This window comes from Pelecanus crispus, chromosome 10 (genome assembly GCF_030463565.1).
Source record: "Pelecanus crispus isolate bPelCri1 chromosome 10, bPelCri1.pri, whole genome shotgun sequence".
Taxonomy (NCBI): Eukaryota; Metazoa; Chordata; class Aves; order Pelecaniformes; family Pelecanidae; genus Pelecanus; species Pelecanus crispus.
The window spans coordinates 31,907,760-31,926,742 of NC_134652.1; the positions used below are offsets into that span (position 1 = coordinate 31,907,760).

Here is an 18,983-nt window from a genome sequence, read left to right on the forward strand (position 1 = left end):
GAGGAGAAAAGTAAAGTGTCACATACCTTCTGGTGGGGAATTACAGCCCTGGGAGAGTCAATTCTGGGTGCTGTGGTTGAAACTGGCACTGGACGTTTAGATCTGGGGACACAAAAAAAAAGAAGGAAAAAAAAAAAAAGATTAGCAATCTGGACTCCTATTTTTCAGCTCTAATTTCATGCAAGAATGCTGCTTCATCAGGAGTGAAATCTAAGCATAGCCTAGACTTTTTCTAGTGATCATCATGCTTTTTCTACATCCTCATTTACAAAGGTCCGAAATGTAAGAAAAAGTTTGATATAGTTTCTCTGAATGATGAAAAACCACCAGTTATGGAAGCAGCCTCTGACTTGGGAGATCATCCACTCTCCAGTACCTTGTGACAAACTGCATTTTCACAGATGACAATCAGCCACAACTAGATAAATTCAGGTTTGGGCAGCACTCTGGAAAAAGGGACTTAGAAGTGTCTTAAAATGCAGAGTATTTCAGTACTGAGGCACCTCAAGATCAACTCCTCAAAAGATCATTATTTAATAGCTTAAACTGTATAGCAACTGCCATGATTTAAACCTCTCTGCAGGAAGAAACATGGGCTCCATATCAGACAATTTAGTTTCAAAAGGAGCAGATCACTACTGAATTAAACACACTCCACTCCAAATGCCTGCCTTTCACCTGGCTTTGACAAATATTTGTACGTGATCAAAACAAAAATAAACCCCACTAAAATGCTTTCAAAACACCGAGTGTTCCCTTTCATTGGAACATGACAAAGAAAGCACGGTGACAAATGCTAACTGATGCACTCCAGGATGCTCAGGTAAGTGAAGATGTATTTGTGGGAGGTGTTGCGAGAATGTGCATAGTGCTGAACATCCCCCTGAAATCCTTCCAGTACACGTGGGATCACCAGAGAAAATGAAAAACATAAAAATAGTCAAAAGAATCATAATTCTGCAAGTAATATCCTATTGCCAACCTACAGATCAGGATTATGCCTGGAATTCTCATCATTAAAAAGTACATTTCAAAATTAGGACAGGTACAAAAATGAAATAAAAATACTTAAAAGCATACAAATCGAGTTGAAGTGACTGAGACATTCGGAATTGTTTGCTTTAGACAGGTGATGAATAAGGGAAGACATTACAGAGGCTTAGAAAATAATGAATGGTAGAAAAAGGGAAATAAAGCAACGTTCCTGGACATTAAGTGAAACTGAAAAGACAACATATATAAAATTGATAAAGGCAAATATTTTTTCCCAGAGCACTTGATTAACCTGAGGTGAAACTCATTGTTACAAGGCATCATTAAGACTATGAGAATAGCAGGGTATCAGAAAGGATTAGATATTCATACTTACAACAAAAACCCCAACAGCTGTTTTAGATTGGGTAAAAATAAGCAGCCATACATATTCTCATTTTTCATGGCACAACTTAAAATACTGATAGTGGAAGACCTTCTGTGTTAGGTTCATTATTTCCTTAGAGGGCTGTGTTGCACTTTCCTCTGAAATAACTTACCAGCGGCATCTATCAGAGACAGAACGCTGAGCTAGACAAAAACTGGGCTCATCCATAGTAGCAATCCCTGCAGTAATACCTAACTTCACATTGAACTGTGTAGTTAGCTTTAGCTGCCACACATAAAGTATTTCCATAAGCAGGAGTAAACAAACAACAAAACCTAGGAAAAAGGAGTAATCTTTACAGGAAGATTTCCATATAAAAGATACGGAATCTATGCCGCTTTAAGAGCTGAAAACAAAGACTATGTAATAAATGCCTACCTTAAACCGAGATACTACAAAAATGAACACAGTTTGAGGAGACAATGAAAACTGGCATTTTATTAAACAATAGGTAATTAACCTGTGAAATTCACTGACAAAGTATTCCTGAAACAAGAGGCTATAAAATTGTAAAAGGCACTAACGTTGATACTCACAGTTGGAATATATCACAATATACTCCCTAAGATATAATTATCTGAGAACTATACACCTTCAAGTTCTGAGAACAAGAGCTGATCACTAACTGCCTAGAACAAACTTTGCTCAGTGAGTCACTAACTCATCTTCTCTCAGGAGTGAGTGCCATACCCTTCCTCCAACCATTTTAGCTTAAAAAGAGAAACAATAAATCATACTCATGAGACGTGCACATGTACCATGAAAGACAGCAAAAAAGAGAAAGAAAAAAAAAGTCAGCTGCAGCTCAGAACACAGTCAGAGTTGCTGAAAATTGACGGTGACAATTTATGAACAGACAAAGATTTAGGGGGAGATTCTGATCCTCCTTCCGTTGGTGCCATTTCTGGGTACACCCAGTTATTTCTGTGAAGTTAGGTGGGGGGACCTGGGCATCCACAAGACCCCAGCCAGGCAGAGCAGACACTAAGCGTCCCCTCTGCTCCGCTCACTGATCATGAATTTTAGTGCCGAAGTTGCTCCGCACTGTAAACATTGTTTGCCACGTACAGAGGTATAGCAAACAACCACACACTGCATGTTTGATGCACAACCAGAAAATATTTGTATTGCAGCAAAGGAATTTATTTACCAGACTACTCCATCACTTCTGTTGTTTATCGTATGTCTATTTTTCCTCACTCGTTACCTGACCACAGAAGATGTTAAAAAGCTGTATTTCTTCCATGTTACTGACAAGCTACACCTATCATTCACAGTGCTATCCAACCAAGATTTTTATTTCACACCAACTTTGAGGTTTCAAGATCTTACTTTAAATCAATGAGGTTCCTACATAACTCTGCCCTGGATGTTTATAGCTTTGATATTTAAAAAGAGAACAATGAGGCTTGCTAGATTTAGCAGAGGCTTGCACCAGAGAAAAGGGCATTAGAGGTGAAGTCAATTTGTGGAATGAAAGTGCATGCACTTACAGAATAAAGTGATTATTTACATAAGAGCCATTACTCCTCCAGAAAAAACATCTCCAAGTTCAGGACATTTTTTTTCCTCTCTCTTTTGCTAGATGAATCAAATCCTGCAGCAACAGAAGTTTGTTTTTCAAGTGGTGATGGTGCTGTTGTAAATGTGTGTGTCCAGGTTTACATTTTAATCCATTGATTGCAAAATTATTTTATTCCAAACACTCAGGGAGTGTACTCGCTTAGTAGAGCTATGAGGAGGATAAAAGTCCAAATTTCACAAACAACTGCGATGATTTTCGATTTGATGTTGAAATGTTCCATCAAGATTGTTTATCTGAAGCAATTAATTTTATTTCAACTTTTAGACATTTTCTTCTATATTTTCAAAACTAAAAAAAGAAACAAAAACCTCATTTCAAAATTAAAACTCAAAACAGTTTTAATGATGACCAAATGCATCACTCTGGTATTTTTTTAATTCTCCTCCTTTCCACAGATACACCTCCCGTCTCCCTCAGGACTGGTTCTCTGAAGTTCAAAACCAAGATGGATGTAGTTTTGCAAAACAGTTCAATTTTGATAGCACCGCTGATATGGCTGTGAAAATTTCTACTTGTTCCCACCTATCTAAACATAGCTTTAATTGAAGAGCACTTGACTTCAATCCTGGTATCTTTGCGCTCACAAGAAAGGTTCATTAGGAGTCAACTGCATTAAGAGGAGCTGCCTGCCTAAGGAAGGGCTGCAGAAGAGTTCTGTAATGCACTATCAGTTTAACCCATGTCCTCAGGGGAGCACAATGCCGCACTTGCCGAGAGGTGACATGATCTAAGAGATAAAAGCTCCTTTTCATCTTCATGTGTCTTTTTTATATTTCATATCTTCACCAGTCAGTGTCTATCTTCTCTTTTTGCATTCTCAGGACAGCTAAAATCAACATTTCTTTTCTTACAGTAAGCTTTTGCTTTCATTTTATTACACATGAGCACTTATTTATACCTTGTTGAGCATCTTAATAATTGTATCTTAATATTTCAACCACTAGAAAATGAAAAGGGGTCAAGTGCATGGAAAGGTAATAAAACAGATTAGATTAGGGTTAGAAATGCTTAGAAAACATTTTACATACTTTACTTACCACCTAATTGAAATGGAGTCATTCTGGAGTGGAACGGGTGAGCGCATAGCAAGAGGCAAAACAACAGAGCATGTAGAATTGGGCTTCTGTTTTAATGCAATAATATTTCTGACAATTTGGGGGTGGGGGGGCAAGATACATAAAAGGGACAGACTAAATATTACTCATGGTTATCAATTTGAGGTGTCCATTTAATAAGTACTAAGATCAGTAATGTGTCAATTAAATCTTCAGCTAAATAGTGAATTAAGTAGCCAAACAGAAGCTTCTTCTTGCTTTTAAGTCTTGTACAGAAAATCTTGAGTCTCGTGATACCGTGGTTTAATTCTCTAAGCCCTGCCTGGGACATCAGCAAACAGTCTTAGTGACTCCAATGAGAATCACAAAGACAAAACCCTGAACGTTTCACAGTGCTTCAAATATAACTGCGATTACTGTGGGGCTATGATGAGACCTACTTTCCCTCTCTCAGGATATCATCTGTGCCTGCAATAAAACTGAAAAGTATTTCCATCAGCAGTTTTGCTCTCTATATATCAGTGGTGAATGCAAATATTAGCATTTGGCTGGATGACTGATTTGTTAATTATTTCCCTGCATTGTGCTGCGCTCAGATTGCAAGACAGGCAATTAGGCTTTCCAGACCTAATGTTCATACCCACAGCAATATATGGACAAAAACTTCTTATGCATAAATGGCACCAACCTAAAGGGAAGCTGCTATCAAAAAAAAAAAAAAAAAAAAAAATCTATGAAAGAGAATTTGTTTGGAAGTATGTAATACCCATTTTCCCTTAGAAGGGATCTGAGTCAGGGGCAGCTGAAAACATTAGGGGAAAGAAAGGGAAATGAAAAGGGAAGAAGAGAGAGATTTGGAGATTTTTGTGAAAGGAAGGAAAAGGCAGGAACTGGAGACGGTATGCGTAAAGCTGAGATTTTTGAAAAGGAGTATGTATTAAAAAATGTTGGAGAAGCAAATTCTACTTTCCTGGTCTCTCTTTGACCCTTTCTACTTCTGTGGCATCTGCACAGTACCTCTTGCATCTTCTTTACTCTTCCCCTCCCTCCTGCTATGCAAAATCTTTTCTTTCTTGAAGGGTTCCCTCCTGAATGGAGCAACTGGCTACCAATGCCTCCATCTCCTCTTAGTTGACTTGGCACCAACCCTAAAATTCCTCCATCCCACCAGCTCCTGCGGGCAAATGGGGAGGCTCTGCCAGTATCGCTGCAGCTCTGCTCTGTGTGTGACAGTTCTCCAAAGACTACTAAGTATGGATGCTGAGCACATGCCTGGCACTCACCCAACACACATAGCAAGCTCTACACCTACCCTCCATGGAGCACGGACACCTTTTTTTCAGGCAGGTTATTTTTCTTGCTGTCCTCTTCTTCCTGTCTTTGCACTATTTTTAAACCCTTTCCAAACCTTTCCGCTCTTTATCACTACCAAAAACTCAGGTAACCCATAAAGAAATGTGGGTTCATCCCCAGGAAATTTCATCCAGTTATAGAACTTGTTTATGCTGTCATGGATTGAATTTGTATGTAGAGGTGTATTGCTATCAACACTGTTGAAAAAATACATTAATTTATATCAAATCCATAACTTTGTTTCTAAGTAATAATAAGTAGGTCATGAGAATCTGAAAATGAGCTTGCTTTAATGCTGAATTACCAAATAGATAGTTATACAGTGATCTACTGTAGCTTGCAAAACCTTGTTGACATCACTGTATTAGCTGTGTGAGAGATTTGAATGATAAGTTGCTTTGTTTTAAGCTCAAATATGATATTTTACTAGTTTTGCTTGAGAACATTCATCCATAGATTATAATTACGATGCTACTTACCTGAATTTTTAATGTTAACCCAATCCAAATTTACATTTGACTTCAGATTTCATTACTACTCTATGTCTTAAAGACTGCTAAGTCAAGAAAGGTAGCCAGGACTTGTCAAAAGAATTTGTTTCCTTTTGAGGTACTCAAGTACTGTTTGAATTTGTCATACAGTAATGCAGAAACACCACAGGGCCAGCCTGTACCCAGTGCTCAGTATTGCCATGCTGCAACAGACACCAGCCAGGGAGAGCACAGACACGAAGAGGTGGCCAACTCCTGAAGATGCCTGAAAGCCAGGCCAAACAGACCTTGGTGTATCTCTGCTCTTGCTCTAAGAAACAATGGGGCCACCAATGATTAAGATTTTGTTAAAAAAAAAATGAGGCCTGACAGCTTTTATAGTGGCTGGTGGGCAAGAAACACCACAGTAAAAAGGATCCAAAGGAAACTACGAACCTCACATGCACAAATAACGCATTAAAAGATTGATCTAGTAGAGCCTTAGTATTTTACCTGATTGAACAATTCCTCATTCCACTTCTTAAAAATACTGTATCATCCATTCCAATTAGCTTCAAGTGTGCAATTTACATTTTGACATGACCATGCTTAAGCTAATCCAAGTTAATCAATAAGAAAAGGTCCCAGCCCTAACACATTGGGACCTTCCTGTCTACTGTAACATTTTGGGCAATGTATCAACTTCCTCATTGCAGAACGCAACCACTGACTGTTTGTCTGAAAGATTACAACTGTCACGTGTATTTAGTAAGTTGTGTCAGCCCATGGACTCTGGTGAGATGTGCCCGTGATACCCATCTTGACCTTTCCATGGTGAGTGCAATAGAATATGTGAAAGGATTCATATGGAGATTATTTTAGCTCATCCAGAGAATATTTCTCAGACAAATAAAACAATGATCTTGAACCTCATCTCTAAGCTGGTGTCTGGGGCGGGGAGGGGGGAAGTGATGTGCACTCTGAGAACAGTTCTAATCCCTAAGTAGAATCTTGTTGTAATCATAGACTCATAGAATCATAGAATCGTTTAGGTTGGAAAAGACCTTTAAGATCATCCAGTCCAACCATTAACCTAACATTACCAAGTCCACCACTAAACCAATTAAGGGTAGAGTAGCAATTTCGTGTTTCCTGGCTTGGTGGCTGGATTATTTTTAACGAAAGTAAAAACTAGGGATCATTAAGATTGGAAAGGACCTCTAAGATCATCATTCCAATCATCAACCCAACACCACCATGTCCACTAAACCATGTCCCAAAGTGCCATGTCTACCCATTTTTTGAACACTTCCAGGGATGGTGACTTCACCACCTCTCTGGGCAGCCTGTTCCAATGCTTGACCACCCTTTCCGTGAAGAAGATTTTCCTGATATCTAATCTCAACCTCCCCTGGTGCAGCTTGAGCCCATTTCCTGTTGTCCTATCGCTAGCTGAAAACTTCATTGCCCTTTAAAGCCTTGGCATATATTCACGGTTTCCAGGCTCTTTTGTAAAACTAAGAAGGACACTTTATGCAGTGAGTGTAAATAGCAGTCCACTCAAACTGCTCATGTAAGGAATATATTTATATTTATTGCAGTGACTGACACTGATCCCATGGAAAAAGCTGCTCATTAATTTTAACAGCATTAAATGTTACTACTCAAAGACAGTAACTCACAGCCCTGTCCAAATGCTAGCCTGACATCTACTAACAAATCCTACTGTCCTCTCATACCTGTGTACAGAGACAACTGGGCATGCAATGGGATTCACCTCTTTTTCACAAGGAGTGACGGAGCACCACCTCTCTCAGCTCACAGTGATACATGGTAGCTTCCTTAATACACTAATAGGATATGCCTTTTTCTAATGCTTTGAGCACACAGCATCATCAGAAGTTTGGGGAGGAAACCTTGGCTATTGGACGCAGATGGCTCTCAAAAATTCGAGAGTCTAAGCAAAATAAACTAACTAGTACCACGTCACATCCATCATCAGTGTTCCTCTCCTTTTTCTACTAATCTGCTTAAAATTTTGAATTTACACACATTGTGATTCAGTAAAGCATATAAGCAGCTGTTTGACTACTCTGCTTTTCTTATCTTTCCAAAGGTAGAGTTTGTAACACCTCTCCTGAGTACAGGCGCATGCAGTTACCTACAGACTAAGGTGCTCACTGAGTGAATTGTGGAGGGCTCCAGCATAGACTGTCCACATGGTCACAGATCTCAGTACTTGGTCCAGTCTAAATCATAATTATTCCAGTGAACATGACATGGACTATCTAACATTGCACCAGCTTTGATTTATTTCTTTCTGATATTTAGCCAGTATTTTCTTAATTTAACCTTTAAATCCTGCTGAGAATCATATTGGCCTATTTAAACATAATTTCTGTAGAACTCAAGGGAACGGATTAAAGGACAGAGCCTCATTTTTAAAATTTTTTCTTTTTATACTCTGATTGTTTTAAAGTGTCATCTAATTTTAGGCTATATTTCTACAGCAATATGAACATATTTGTACTTGAAAATATGATAAGAGTCCATAATTTCTAGTGAAATGTTATCAAATGCAAATAGCACATCTTTGTCAACACTTAAGGCTGAGCTGCTAAATACTGTGTTCTGAGAGCAGGCAGGCATTCATATCCTTAATCCAGTCTGACACGGTCACAACCACCTCACTTCTGCATCCAGTAATTCAGAGCGCCTTACCGCAGTCCTGATGTGGTCCTCGTTCCCTAAACTTTTAAGTGCTGCTCTGCTAGCTATTGAGTTCCAGGTGAGGCTGCTGAGTGTACAAGTGTTGCTGCAGCCTCATCCAAGGAGCAGTCATTTTGGTACTGGGCATTCAGTTTGCATAGTTTTAAGACTGCAGTCAGAAAGGCAGGAACAACCAGGAAAAACTTAGTCACTCCAAGAACGGATTTCAGGAGATATATTCACAATGCTTAACGTGAACACTAGCAAATTATCACTAGCATTAGTGTTCCTTTCAAAAAAAAAAATAAAAAGCACAAACACCAACCAAAAAAAACCCCGTTCATATGGGCTCAGATCTGCCTCTAGTATGTAAGCAGTCCCTGAACGAAAACATCATTAGTCTGATGAATATAATGAAATAATTTAAAGAAGGGAAAAAAATTCCAAGTCCATATTTTCATTTTCTGTTTGTTTTTACTAATCATCTCCTACAATGCTTTTAGGAAATATTTCTACAGAATAGTCTGGGTACCACTATTTCAGACCATGCTTTCATCAATATTGTCTATATCATTTTAATTTACTCTTCAACTGGGATAGATATCCTTTTCTAATTCTTCTGAGCATAAATGCAGTCTAAATCTGGTTCTGGTTTAAAATGTGCCCATCAGCAGACCTCAAACATGCACAGAATTGGTTACTATTCACAGCTTCAGACAAAAGAAGGCAGTTTACAACAACCACTGAATTCCCCTTGCTTGCAGTTTGCTGTCACCACATGCTTTATTTATAGTAGGCCTGAAATAAATACTGCAGGATCAGCCATCTTTTGGTGCTGCACAAAAAAGGAAAGCTATTAAATATTTACCATAAGTCTCTCATAGCTTTGCCTCTGACACTTTCCCTTTCACTGGAGAAAAGGATGATTTAGCTCATGATTTTCCAGGAAAAGACAGTCAATTGTGACTGTCTGGAAGTGAATGGTAGCATCGCTGGCATGCCCGGGGAGGGGGAGGTTGTGTCAACGCACACCAGGCACAGAAAGTCTGCTCCTCCCCTGCTCCTCTCCAGCAGCACAGGGTGACGCCAAGGCAGGAGTCTTAGAGTGTCACAGGAATGTTTGTGCCAGCAGAATGAGGCGCACTCATGTTACAGCACTTTCCAAAACTAAGCTGGTACATTTGGTGAATCCTTTCCAAGGAGGCTGATCAGATTCCTTGAGTTAAGATCAAATGAATGTTGTGGATGCTCCAGTGAAACGTGTTGACAAATAATACTGCACTCTCGTGCATTGCATTTACTGTGAATTTTAAAAAGAAATCCATTTGTATGAAATAAAAATAGATTTTGCATACATTTTGTTTTTCACCTGTGAACTGAATACTGTAGGACAACAAGTTTATGGCCTAGCATCTGCGGGACAGCCAGACAGTCAAAGATGAACTTTGACTGGCCCAGAGCTAAAATGCCTGGGGGCAGCTGCGTAGCTCAAGTAACTGATTAGAAACTGATACTGAAAAATGGCTGAGAACTAAACTTCAAGAGGTCACAAAAAGATTAAAAGCAAAGCAATGTCTTTTTCCACCACAACCCAGGTCATTATGGAGTATGATCATAGCCTTCCATAGCATTGCCTAGCAGAACTAGCACCACTCCCCCCTCAGTACATCGAGAGTAATGTAGATTTCTAAGGAATGAGCTGCATCTATATAAATATCTAATGTTTTAGAATATCAGCCTTGTTTGCCTGGATACTAACATGCTTCATGGAGTTCTACTGGGTAATAGTGCACAGTGCCAAAGAAATTTCTTTCCTTCTCCCCTCACTGCTGCTCTCTTTTCTTCAGCAAAAGAGAATTCATATCCTAGATGTATTTTGCCTTCTAAACTGAAGGAAGCAGAGCTGGTCTGGAGGGTCCCATACCTTTCCACACCACTGGATCACAGGTCTCTTTCTCCAGGAATCGTCAAAATACTTCAACTCTCTGCCACTTGCCTGTCTGCATCCTTTAACTTCCCAAAAGCAGCACAGGGATGCATGCTGCAGGCTCTGGAGTACTAGGCAGCCAGATATTGAAAATGAGCAGTCAGAAAATGCAGCATTTCACTCAAGCCAGTAACAAGACAAGTTCTGGCTGCCTGATCAAACCTCTGGCACAGCTGGCAAGATGTCCATCCTAGTTTTGTGGTTTCATGTGAAAACATAGCGTGGGTGCGGTGATAAGAACAAATTTAACAGGGAGATTAGGGAAGGAAGCTGTCAGAAAAAACCTTGACATCCACAAATCCCTGAACCCATAATGGGATATTTACATGACTGAAACACGGAGAATTCCACTCAGGCCAGCACTGTGCACTAAACACTCACTGAAGAGCTATGTTAGTGTACCTTGAACAGTGCAGATTGATGGTACTTGAAGAAAAACTAAGTTTGTACAGCCAGAGAAGCGCAGACTCTCATTGTTTAGGTAGGCAAGTACAAATGGGCATTTGTAATGCTTCCTTTCCGCTACGTTTGATGTCTTGCAATTCGATGTCCTGTACAAGTGCTGACACCATGTACAGCTTTTCTTGACAGCCAAATAAAAAAATAACCAGAGCCCCACCCTGAAAAAGAAACCCCACAGCGAACTTAAGTCTGATAATAAAAGTGAGTAGCAGCAAACACTGTCCAAACTGTCAGGCTATAAACAATGCTCATGAAACCTTCACGGCCAGAATCAATAACAGGAAAGGCCATCGCTTGAGAGCTTGGAGAGCCAAGCACCATTAGAAAAATAAAAAGCTTTCTGTCTCAGAGCATTTATGTCTAGATTTCACGTTCCACTGCTTCTTCCATGGCCTTATAGACTAAACAAGCAAGTTCACTTCTATTTCCAGTGCTGCAACAGCAAAACCAAGCCACAGATTGACTGGTAAGGCACTCCATGACCTTGAAACGTATTCTGTAGAGCCACGTGACTACTTCACATAAATGTCCAAGATCATCAAAATTTAGGGCTTAAGTTTTCCCATCACAACGGTCAATTTCCTAATGCACATATATGTCTTTTCCATTTGAAAGGATTTCCAGTGTTTCAAAACTTTTATGCAAATTAGGTAACTGAGTGTACCCATCTCTATGATCTTTATGGAAACCAGCTTTGTTTTTCCATAGTAGTAGAACACTCCACTCCAGTTTCATTGCTGCAAGCCATGTCTAAAAACATAAAAATGATCTTCTAGCACAGACATTTTCCTGGTAACCAAGTCCCAGGAGATTTTGCCTTTCTCCCGTTTTGTTCTTATTTGATTGAAAATTACTACCACTAGTGACTGCTCCCATATTTTTCAGGTTAACTGTTCCTCTTCTCACCAATACAATCTTTGTAAAATTATTTTTGTTGGAAAAAAGTATATTTCATTGTAAATTTTGGGCGGGTGACTAAACTGCCACAATCTTTTTGTACTTAGGTAAATTAACTCATTTGTGCCTAGGAAAAATGATTTTTCAAGGTGAGATTAATCCAACTTCCCAAATATTGTGGAGGTGCCTTTTGTTCAAGACATTGGGATACTCAATCTTTAACAGGGTTCTATGCATATGTCAGCTGGCTGAGATCACATGCTGATAGGGTTAGCTTGTATAAATACTGAATTGTGCAAAGCAAAAGCCAGCTTAAAGCCTCTGACCACAATTTTTTGAAAAGCCCCTAATCATCTAAGAAACAACACTATTAAACAAAATAATTACTTTTCAGTCTGTCATTTATTTTTCCCATATAACTCTAGCGAGGCTGAATGGATCATCAATGCAAACTAATAGCTCACATCAAAAAGCAACTGTCATACTGAAGAGGAGATTCTATGAATTGTATAAGTTTAGAGCAAAAGCATCATCTGTGAAAGTTCTCACTTGCTAACAAAGAAGCTGTCTGACCTATTTGTGCTTAATAGTATTTCATATCACTTTTTGACGTTTTTCTTCTTTTCAGAATGGATCTTAACTCATCTACATCTATTACGTATGCAAGCATATTTCAATCTGTGGAACACACTGCTTGCTTTGGCTGTTCATTTTCCACATAAATTCATTATCTGGATCACATACTATTGTTTTGGAACCAAGACATAAGGCAAGCCTTAAAAAAATAAAAGCAGCAATAAATAGAGCAAGAAAGCAATAAATAATAATACTTCCACTAGAATTATGTGGACAAAGAATAATGCATACCACAATAAATAAAGCCTTAGAAGTCTGAAATTACTTTAAAAAAACCCTAACAATTACTTCAAATCATTAAACAATAAATAAGCTGTCCTGGATGCTGTAAAACACTTTTTTTTTTTAATGATGTGGCCACTAGAGTTGCTGGTGGTGTAATTTAGAGGTCAGCAAGTACAGAAGCACAACAATTACTCACATGAAATAACCCTGCCAACACTTGATCAAAATTACTGTTTTAAGTGACTCGCCTCTGTGATATGTATTAGGATAATCTGGTTTTGTTAGTCATGGATTTGGGAACCCATCCTCTGTGTGGAAGGAGAGGTGATGGTTTGTAGTTTTAAACACCAAGCCATAGAGGTAGCCCCTGGACTGCTTTTCAGGTCCAGTATCCAGGAAAATTAACTCCAAATGTGCAACATGCCAAAGCACAATAAGAAACATTTTCTCTCAATGTAAAAACACAAGGATCCAATAGAAAAGCAGACAGAAGTTCTAAAAGAATTTTCTTTAACTTTCAAACACAAAATAATCCAGAACAATGTAAATCTTTTTAAAAAAGATATACATATATTCATAATATCACTAGCATTCACTGGAATGGAGCAAAAAGAAGCTGGAGTGGGCCATAAGGTGAGAATTCAACTAAAATCAAGATAGTGCCCCATCTTCCCTCAACAACTTTAGAAGACCATTTTCTTCTGGCTTCTGATATAAAGCCCATTTTAGTACATTTAGGATTAGGCTCCTGGTCTCTCTTTAATTTTGGCTGCAAATCTTGCCTAAGCACACTAGAGGCACACATACACATCATACCAGGTGGCAGAAATTATTCCGTGCATCTCCCTACCTTGCTTGCATTCATTGAAACAGCTAGACCACACCCTTTGAGAAAAATCTCAAAGATTTTTCTTTGAGAAAATCTGGAACATCAGAAAATCTGAAGACGTTTAATTCAAACTCTTTTCCAGGAAATACGTAAGTTATACATTTCCAGGAAATACGTAAGTCTACCCAGTGTTCTCACAGAAGCTAACAAATATGTTGCAATTTTGTTAGCATCTTCTACTTTGTGTACTTATTTTATATGTTATCTGGAACACCCACTTAAAGACAAACTTGAGATGTACAAAGCCACATGGAAAATTCAGCCATATATTTTGCTTTAGAGTACCCTGCTCTGTCTTGGAAACCTCAGCTAAAGATCATTTTCCCTTAGGTCTTAGTCTCTTCCTGATACTGCTTAGCTCTACTGCACATCCATGTATAAGATTTTCTGGTACTTTCTCAGAAATTTACTTCCACATTACAACCTGCTTTCCGTACCAGTCTTTGCCTAGCCTATGTAAAAATTATCTTCTCCACAACGCAATAAGAATAGCTGTTACTTTGCTTCATATAATTATGAAGCTTTAAATATTGATGCAACTATTACAGAAAATCTCTGTGCAAGGTTATCTGACCTGACAACAAGTTTCCTTGGAAGCGACATTAACCAGGAAAAGTTAAGAGACCTGTTAGGTGAAGAGGTTCTGCTTTCTTAATGGCAAGACAACTTTTATCATGTCTTGGTGAGAAAGTCCACCCTCTCCATGTCCTACTGACTTCCTTTCCTGCACTCAGGCTACACCTTTCTTATTCTGTCAGATACAGAGAGGCCACTTTCAAACTCACATGTGCCAGACCATTAATAGAAATTCTCAGTCTGCTGTGATTATTCACCCTGTGAATGACAGGTTCCTCCCATGCACTCATAACACTTGTTACGATGGTCGTTTCTAGAATAGTCATTCATAAACTGACCAAACAGAACTGTGTGCTGTCCACATGGGACCAAGCAAAAGAAACATCACTGTTGGATTTATTTTTTAACAGAAGCCTGAATGGATATGGGATTACACCTGTATTCAGTGGGCTAAATTCAACACAGATACACTCACATAGCATATCACCCATACTGATTTCTAGAAGAATCCATGCTGATTTCTACAAGAATCAGAGCAGATTTTGGCCTTCCATCTCATATCTGTGCCATGAACACTTCAAATAAATCTAACAGGCAAAGATAAAACACATAGCCATTAGTCACAGGTTTCCCAGGATTCCCTTAGGAACGCAAAGACATTAACTTATATCAACATACTTCTGAAGAGTGAGGCTCAAGTTGTGGCTGGCTGACTTGATCTTGTTCTGGGCCTCTAAGTGGGTCATGCTGTCAGCGTTGACTCCATCAATGGCTACCACAAGGTCCCCTTGGTTCATCTGTGACTGTGCTGCCTTGCTGCCAGGGGTGATCTGTGTGGGAAAAGAAAGGGAGGGGAAAAAAAAAAAGTCGTATCAGGATAAGTCATTCTGTGCACAAAGCACTTACAGAGATTTTGTCCAGAATTATAACGAGGAACAGATACAGCAATAAATAGAGTAATACATACAGCAATAGCCGTATCTATTATTGTATGGGTGGAAAAACAAAATTTATGGAAATTAATCAAATTCAAAGTTAACTCACATTCCTGCAAAGGTCCAGGACAATGTCTACTTGTCATCACTTCCATTTTGAGAGGTTAAGCCCAATGTAGTAGTTCCCTTGCCACATACTATCTCCTCCTCAGGGGGATAATTATCATTAGTTGTATTGGAGTCGTATATAGAGACATTACTCAGAAGCAGAAAACTGATCACCCACTATCTGCTGCATAATTTTATCGTATTTTTCCTCCTAAAAGCCATTTTTCCCAAATTAATTCATTACATTGAATGGACAGAAAATGAATGTGTGTGAGGGGCCTTGGACATGCTTTGCTTCTTTTATAGCGAGCTTTATAGGAAATCATTCTGCTTAACCTCACCCACATACAACTATAGCTGCTTTACCAAGACAGAACACTACATACCCGAGATGACCTCATCAACCTGGTGGACCTGACACTCCAAAGACAGACCAGCACTTTTAGAAAGAAGAAGCCACAATGCTTCAACTACAAACCCAACTACTGAGACAACAGTTCAGAAATTCTGGTTGTTCGCTGTGGCATCACATTTTGTTAGTTCCAGATGCCTTGTGGACTGCATCTTCTCCAAATGGACAGTATCCTGACCTCAATTTTACACAGCCCTCTCAGCTTGCATCTGGATGAGATTGATACAGTACAGCTACTTATGAAACTTGACTCCTTTAGGGAACTCCAACTAAACCAGAAGAGCCTTCACATACCATCAGCCAGACAAATTTTAGTGAGCACATCAGAGTAGTCCTCTGCTCTCAGCACTCAGTACTTAAAGGGTACAGACATAAGCTATAGGTCTTTGCTCTTATTTTCAGGTACTCACTTCCTTACATTCCTCACTTCTAAAAAAACCCCAAGGATGATTTAAAATGCCACAACAAAGGCTGCAGTCAACAACTCTGTTCCTTCAGCACAGTAAACATAAAAGAAAGATGTGTCTGATTATGAGCCACAATTCCCCTGTGAATTCAGCCAGGCTGAAACCGTGAAGTTAAATTCCTAAGGAAACCAAAACCCAACACAAATCCAAACACTTTTCCTCATCAAGTGTAAAGTGAAATTCCTTAACCTGCCTTCCCTAATATGACCTCAAAACACTTAAAAATATGTACATACTCAAACAAAAAAAATTCCTTCCAAAACAATTCCCTAGACTATTTGTTCGTGCTCTTCCACTAGCAAAGAAGAAAAAAGGAAAAAAAAAATCTTTCTTAACGCCCCATTAAAGGGGCTCAGTATTGAGGCTGACAGTCTAAGTGTAATCTGACAATGGGAGTTGCCAGTTTATTAGAACATGAGCTCTAGCATCAGGGTGCTAGAGCACAGCACCCTGAATACTTGAGGACTCTACTGAAAAATAGAGATTACTTTGGAATTAGGCACTGTAAATAACATCCCAGATCTGATCTGACTGGAAGAGACAGCTTTCTACACCTTTTCATTAGAGATAAAAGCAGTAAGAATTCTACGTTTTCTGAGTGAAGGACAGCCACAGATAGAACGTTCTCATGTGAACTAAGAGAGTTGACTGATAATGGCAGTGCCATTCCCTGATGTATTTTTCTGGTGTTAGGGAATTGAGGGGTGGGGAAAGTACTTCATGGTAGTTTCAATGATAGAGTTTTATTCTGCAGTCTAGTGCACCCTCATAGAAAGAGATTAGTAGAAAAGAAATTCCTATTACAAGCATTGCTTTCCTAACCTATTATACAAACATTACCTCCTATGCATTTCATTGATTTGCATTGTACGAAGTACACAGAATCTAGAAGCCTGTAAAGAATACGGATTATTCACATACCCACATGTACTTGTATAGTTACTCAAAGACCCTTCCCTGCTCAGTCTTTCAAATATGTCAACAAACAAAATCTGCAATAAGATAAGAGGTCAGGAAAAAGTGTGAACAAAAGCCAGACAAATTAGTCAGTAAGACTTGAATTCATCAAGTAGGCCACTTTGTTTCTCAACTTATCTTTTTTCTCTATTAACATAAACTGTTTGTCAGTCAGGTAGACACCAAGGCTTGAGCCTTCGTGATAAAGATTTATCAATAAATAATCTTTACACATCACTTTTCTAAGACACCACTATTTACCTCCTCAGGAAACATGCAAGTTCTTGTCACAAAACGTTACATGTGCAATGCTGATACTTCCAGTCTCCAGACAGCTGGTTCCAAATGCTGGGAACTCCCTCTCTTGCTCATCAAGAACAAAGACTAGTTTTTGAACTCAACCCAGTTACTGCAAGTCAAATTTCTGCTTTGGGAATTTGGGAATTCTTACTTAACACATACATCTCTCCTTCCACTCCCCAGTGATGCTTCAAACAAAATAAGTCCAGAGAAGCAGAGCTTCCACAGAAAAGATAAAGAAGTCTGGACCTGGGACTAGCTTAAGATACTGTAATGTATTGACTTCCCTCTCCAGTTTCTCTGATTTCTGCTTTTTCAAGCCCAAAATGTAAATATTATATCTTAAAATAAAGCTACAGCAGGTAACTATAACTATCTTAGAATTACAGTCAAATAGAGAGGGAGGGGATGGTTATACTAGTGACCTATCTCACTTACTCTAGTGGGATATTTTCTGCTTAACACTTTTAGAAAACACTACCTAAACAAAAATACATATTCATCAGAAGAGTCTATCAAACAAAAAGTCCTGGGGAACTTTGAATTTATGATTTATATAAATTTCTAACTATGGCCATTGCAACACCCTTTCTGAGGAGAAGAGCTACAGGAGAACCATACTGGGAAAGATAAGGAAACAGTCTCAATCATGGCTTACCAGCCAGTGTTGCTTTATTTGAAAAGGAAAGGAGAGGGTTTTGTAGTCATCTCTTCAGCCAAGTATAATGGTAACACATTCTGGGCTGGATTCTGTCGTACAGCTCTACCTTTCCAATTTCCATTTCAGGGGCCAACACTCCATTAATGTCACATTACCTCCAAAATTCAGCTTATCCTAGCTTCATAGACAGTAAGAGTCACAAGTATAAAAGATGGGTCTCGTTTATCATGTCTGTAATTCAGAACCATAATAAGTATCAGGAAAGAATTACTTCTCCCCGCAGTCTTCCCACTGCCTAAGAGCATGCTATGTAGATTATTTGATTCTGTAGAGCTTTATATAGAAGGCATTATTAAAGTCTGGGTGTATAATCTGTATAAAACATTCAAAACAAAGTACAAAGTTATACCTATTTTAGTCAGAAGCTAACAGGCTTCTCTTTGAGACTTTCAAGTGAACCCACGGTGTGCATTTACAGCAGACATTGAGAACAGTCAGTAATTGTTGGGGACAAAATACCAGTGTACAGATGGAGATATAAGGCAGCCAGATCTGAAGTGTCAAGGCACATTCAAGACTATCTTGTTCCCATTTTTAAAGATCCAGCAGAAAGGAATGGAATGCAAAGTGTTTATCTGTTGGTATTTTCCTTTGAAAATTCATCTCCGATCTACTAAAAATTTACTAAATATAATCACAAACAGAGAAAATCTCACTGGTGTCTTTGTGAAAATTTTAGGGATTATTTTCTATTTAAAAAGATTTTTAAAAAATATTTTTAAAATGAAGCTTGAATGTTAATTAACCCTTGGAATTAGACTGCAAATCCAGATCTGCCTACACAGTAAGTTCTAGTTTGCTCTCATCTCCGCCTCTCTT

General features: G+C 38.7%; 1 protein-coding gene across 2 annotated transcripts in view; it reads right to left on the reverse strand.

Moving 5' to 3' along the window:
- Window positions 1-18,983, reverse strand: part of LDB3 (LIM domain binding 3) — a 119,546-nt gene that overhangs the window by 70,904 nt on the left and 29,659 nt on the right. For both annotated transcript variants that reach the window (XM_075717504.1, XM_009483395.2), the window contains exons 2-3: window positions 14,943-15,094; window positions 27-102 (exon numbers count right to left, since the gene is read on the reverse strand). In XM_075717504.1, the coding sequence (XP_075573619.1) occupies window positions 27-102; window positions 14,943-15,094 (228 nt within the window). The remainder of the gene's footprint in view (window positions 1-26; window positions 103-14,942; window positions 15,095-18,983) is intronic.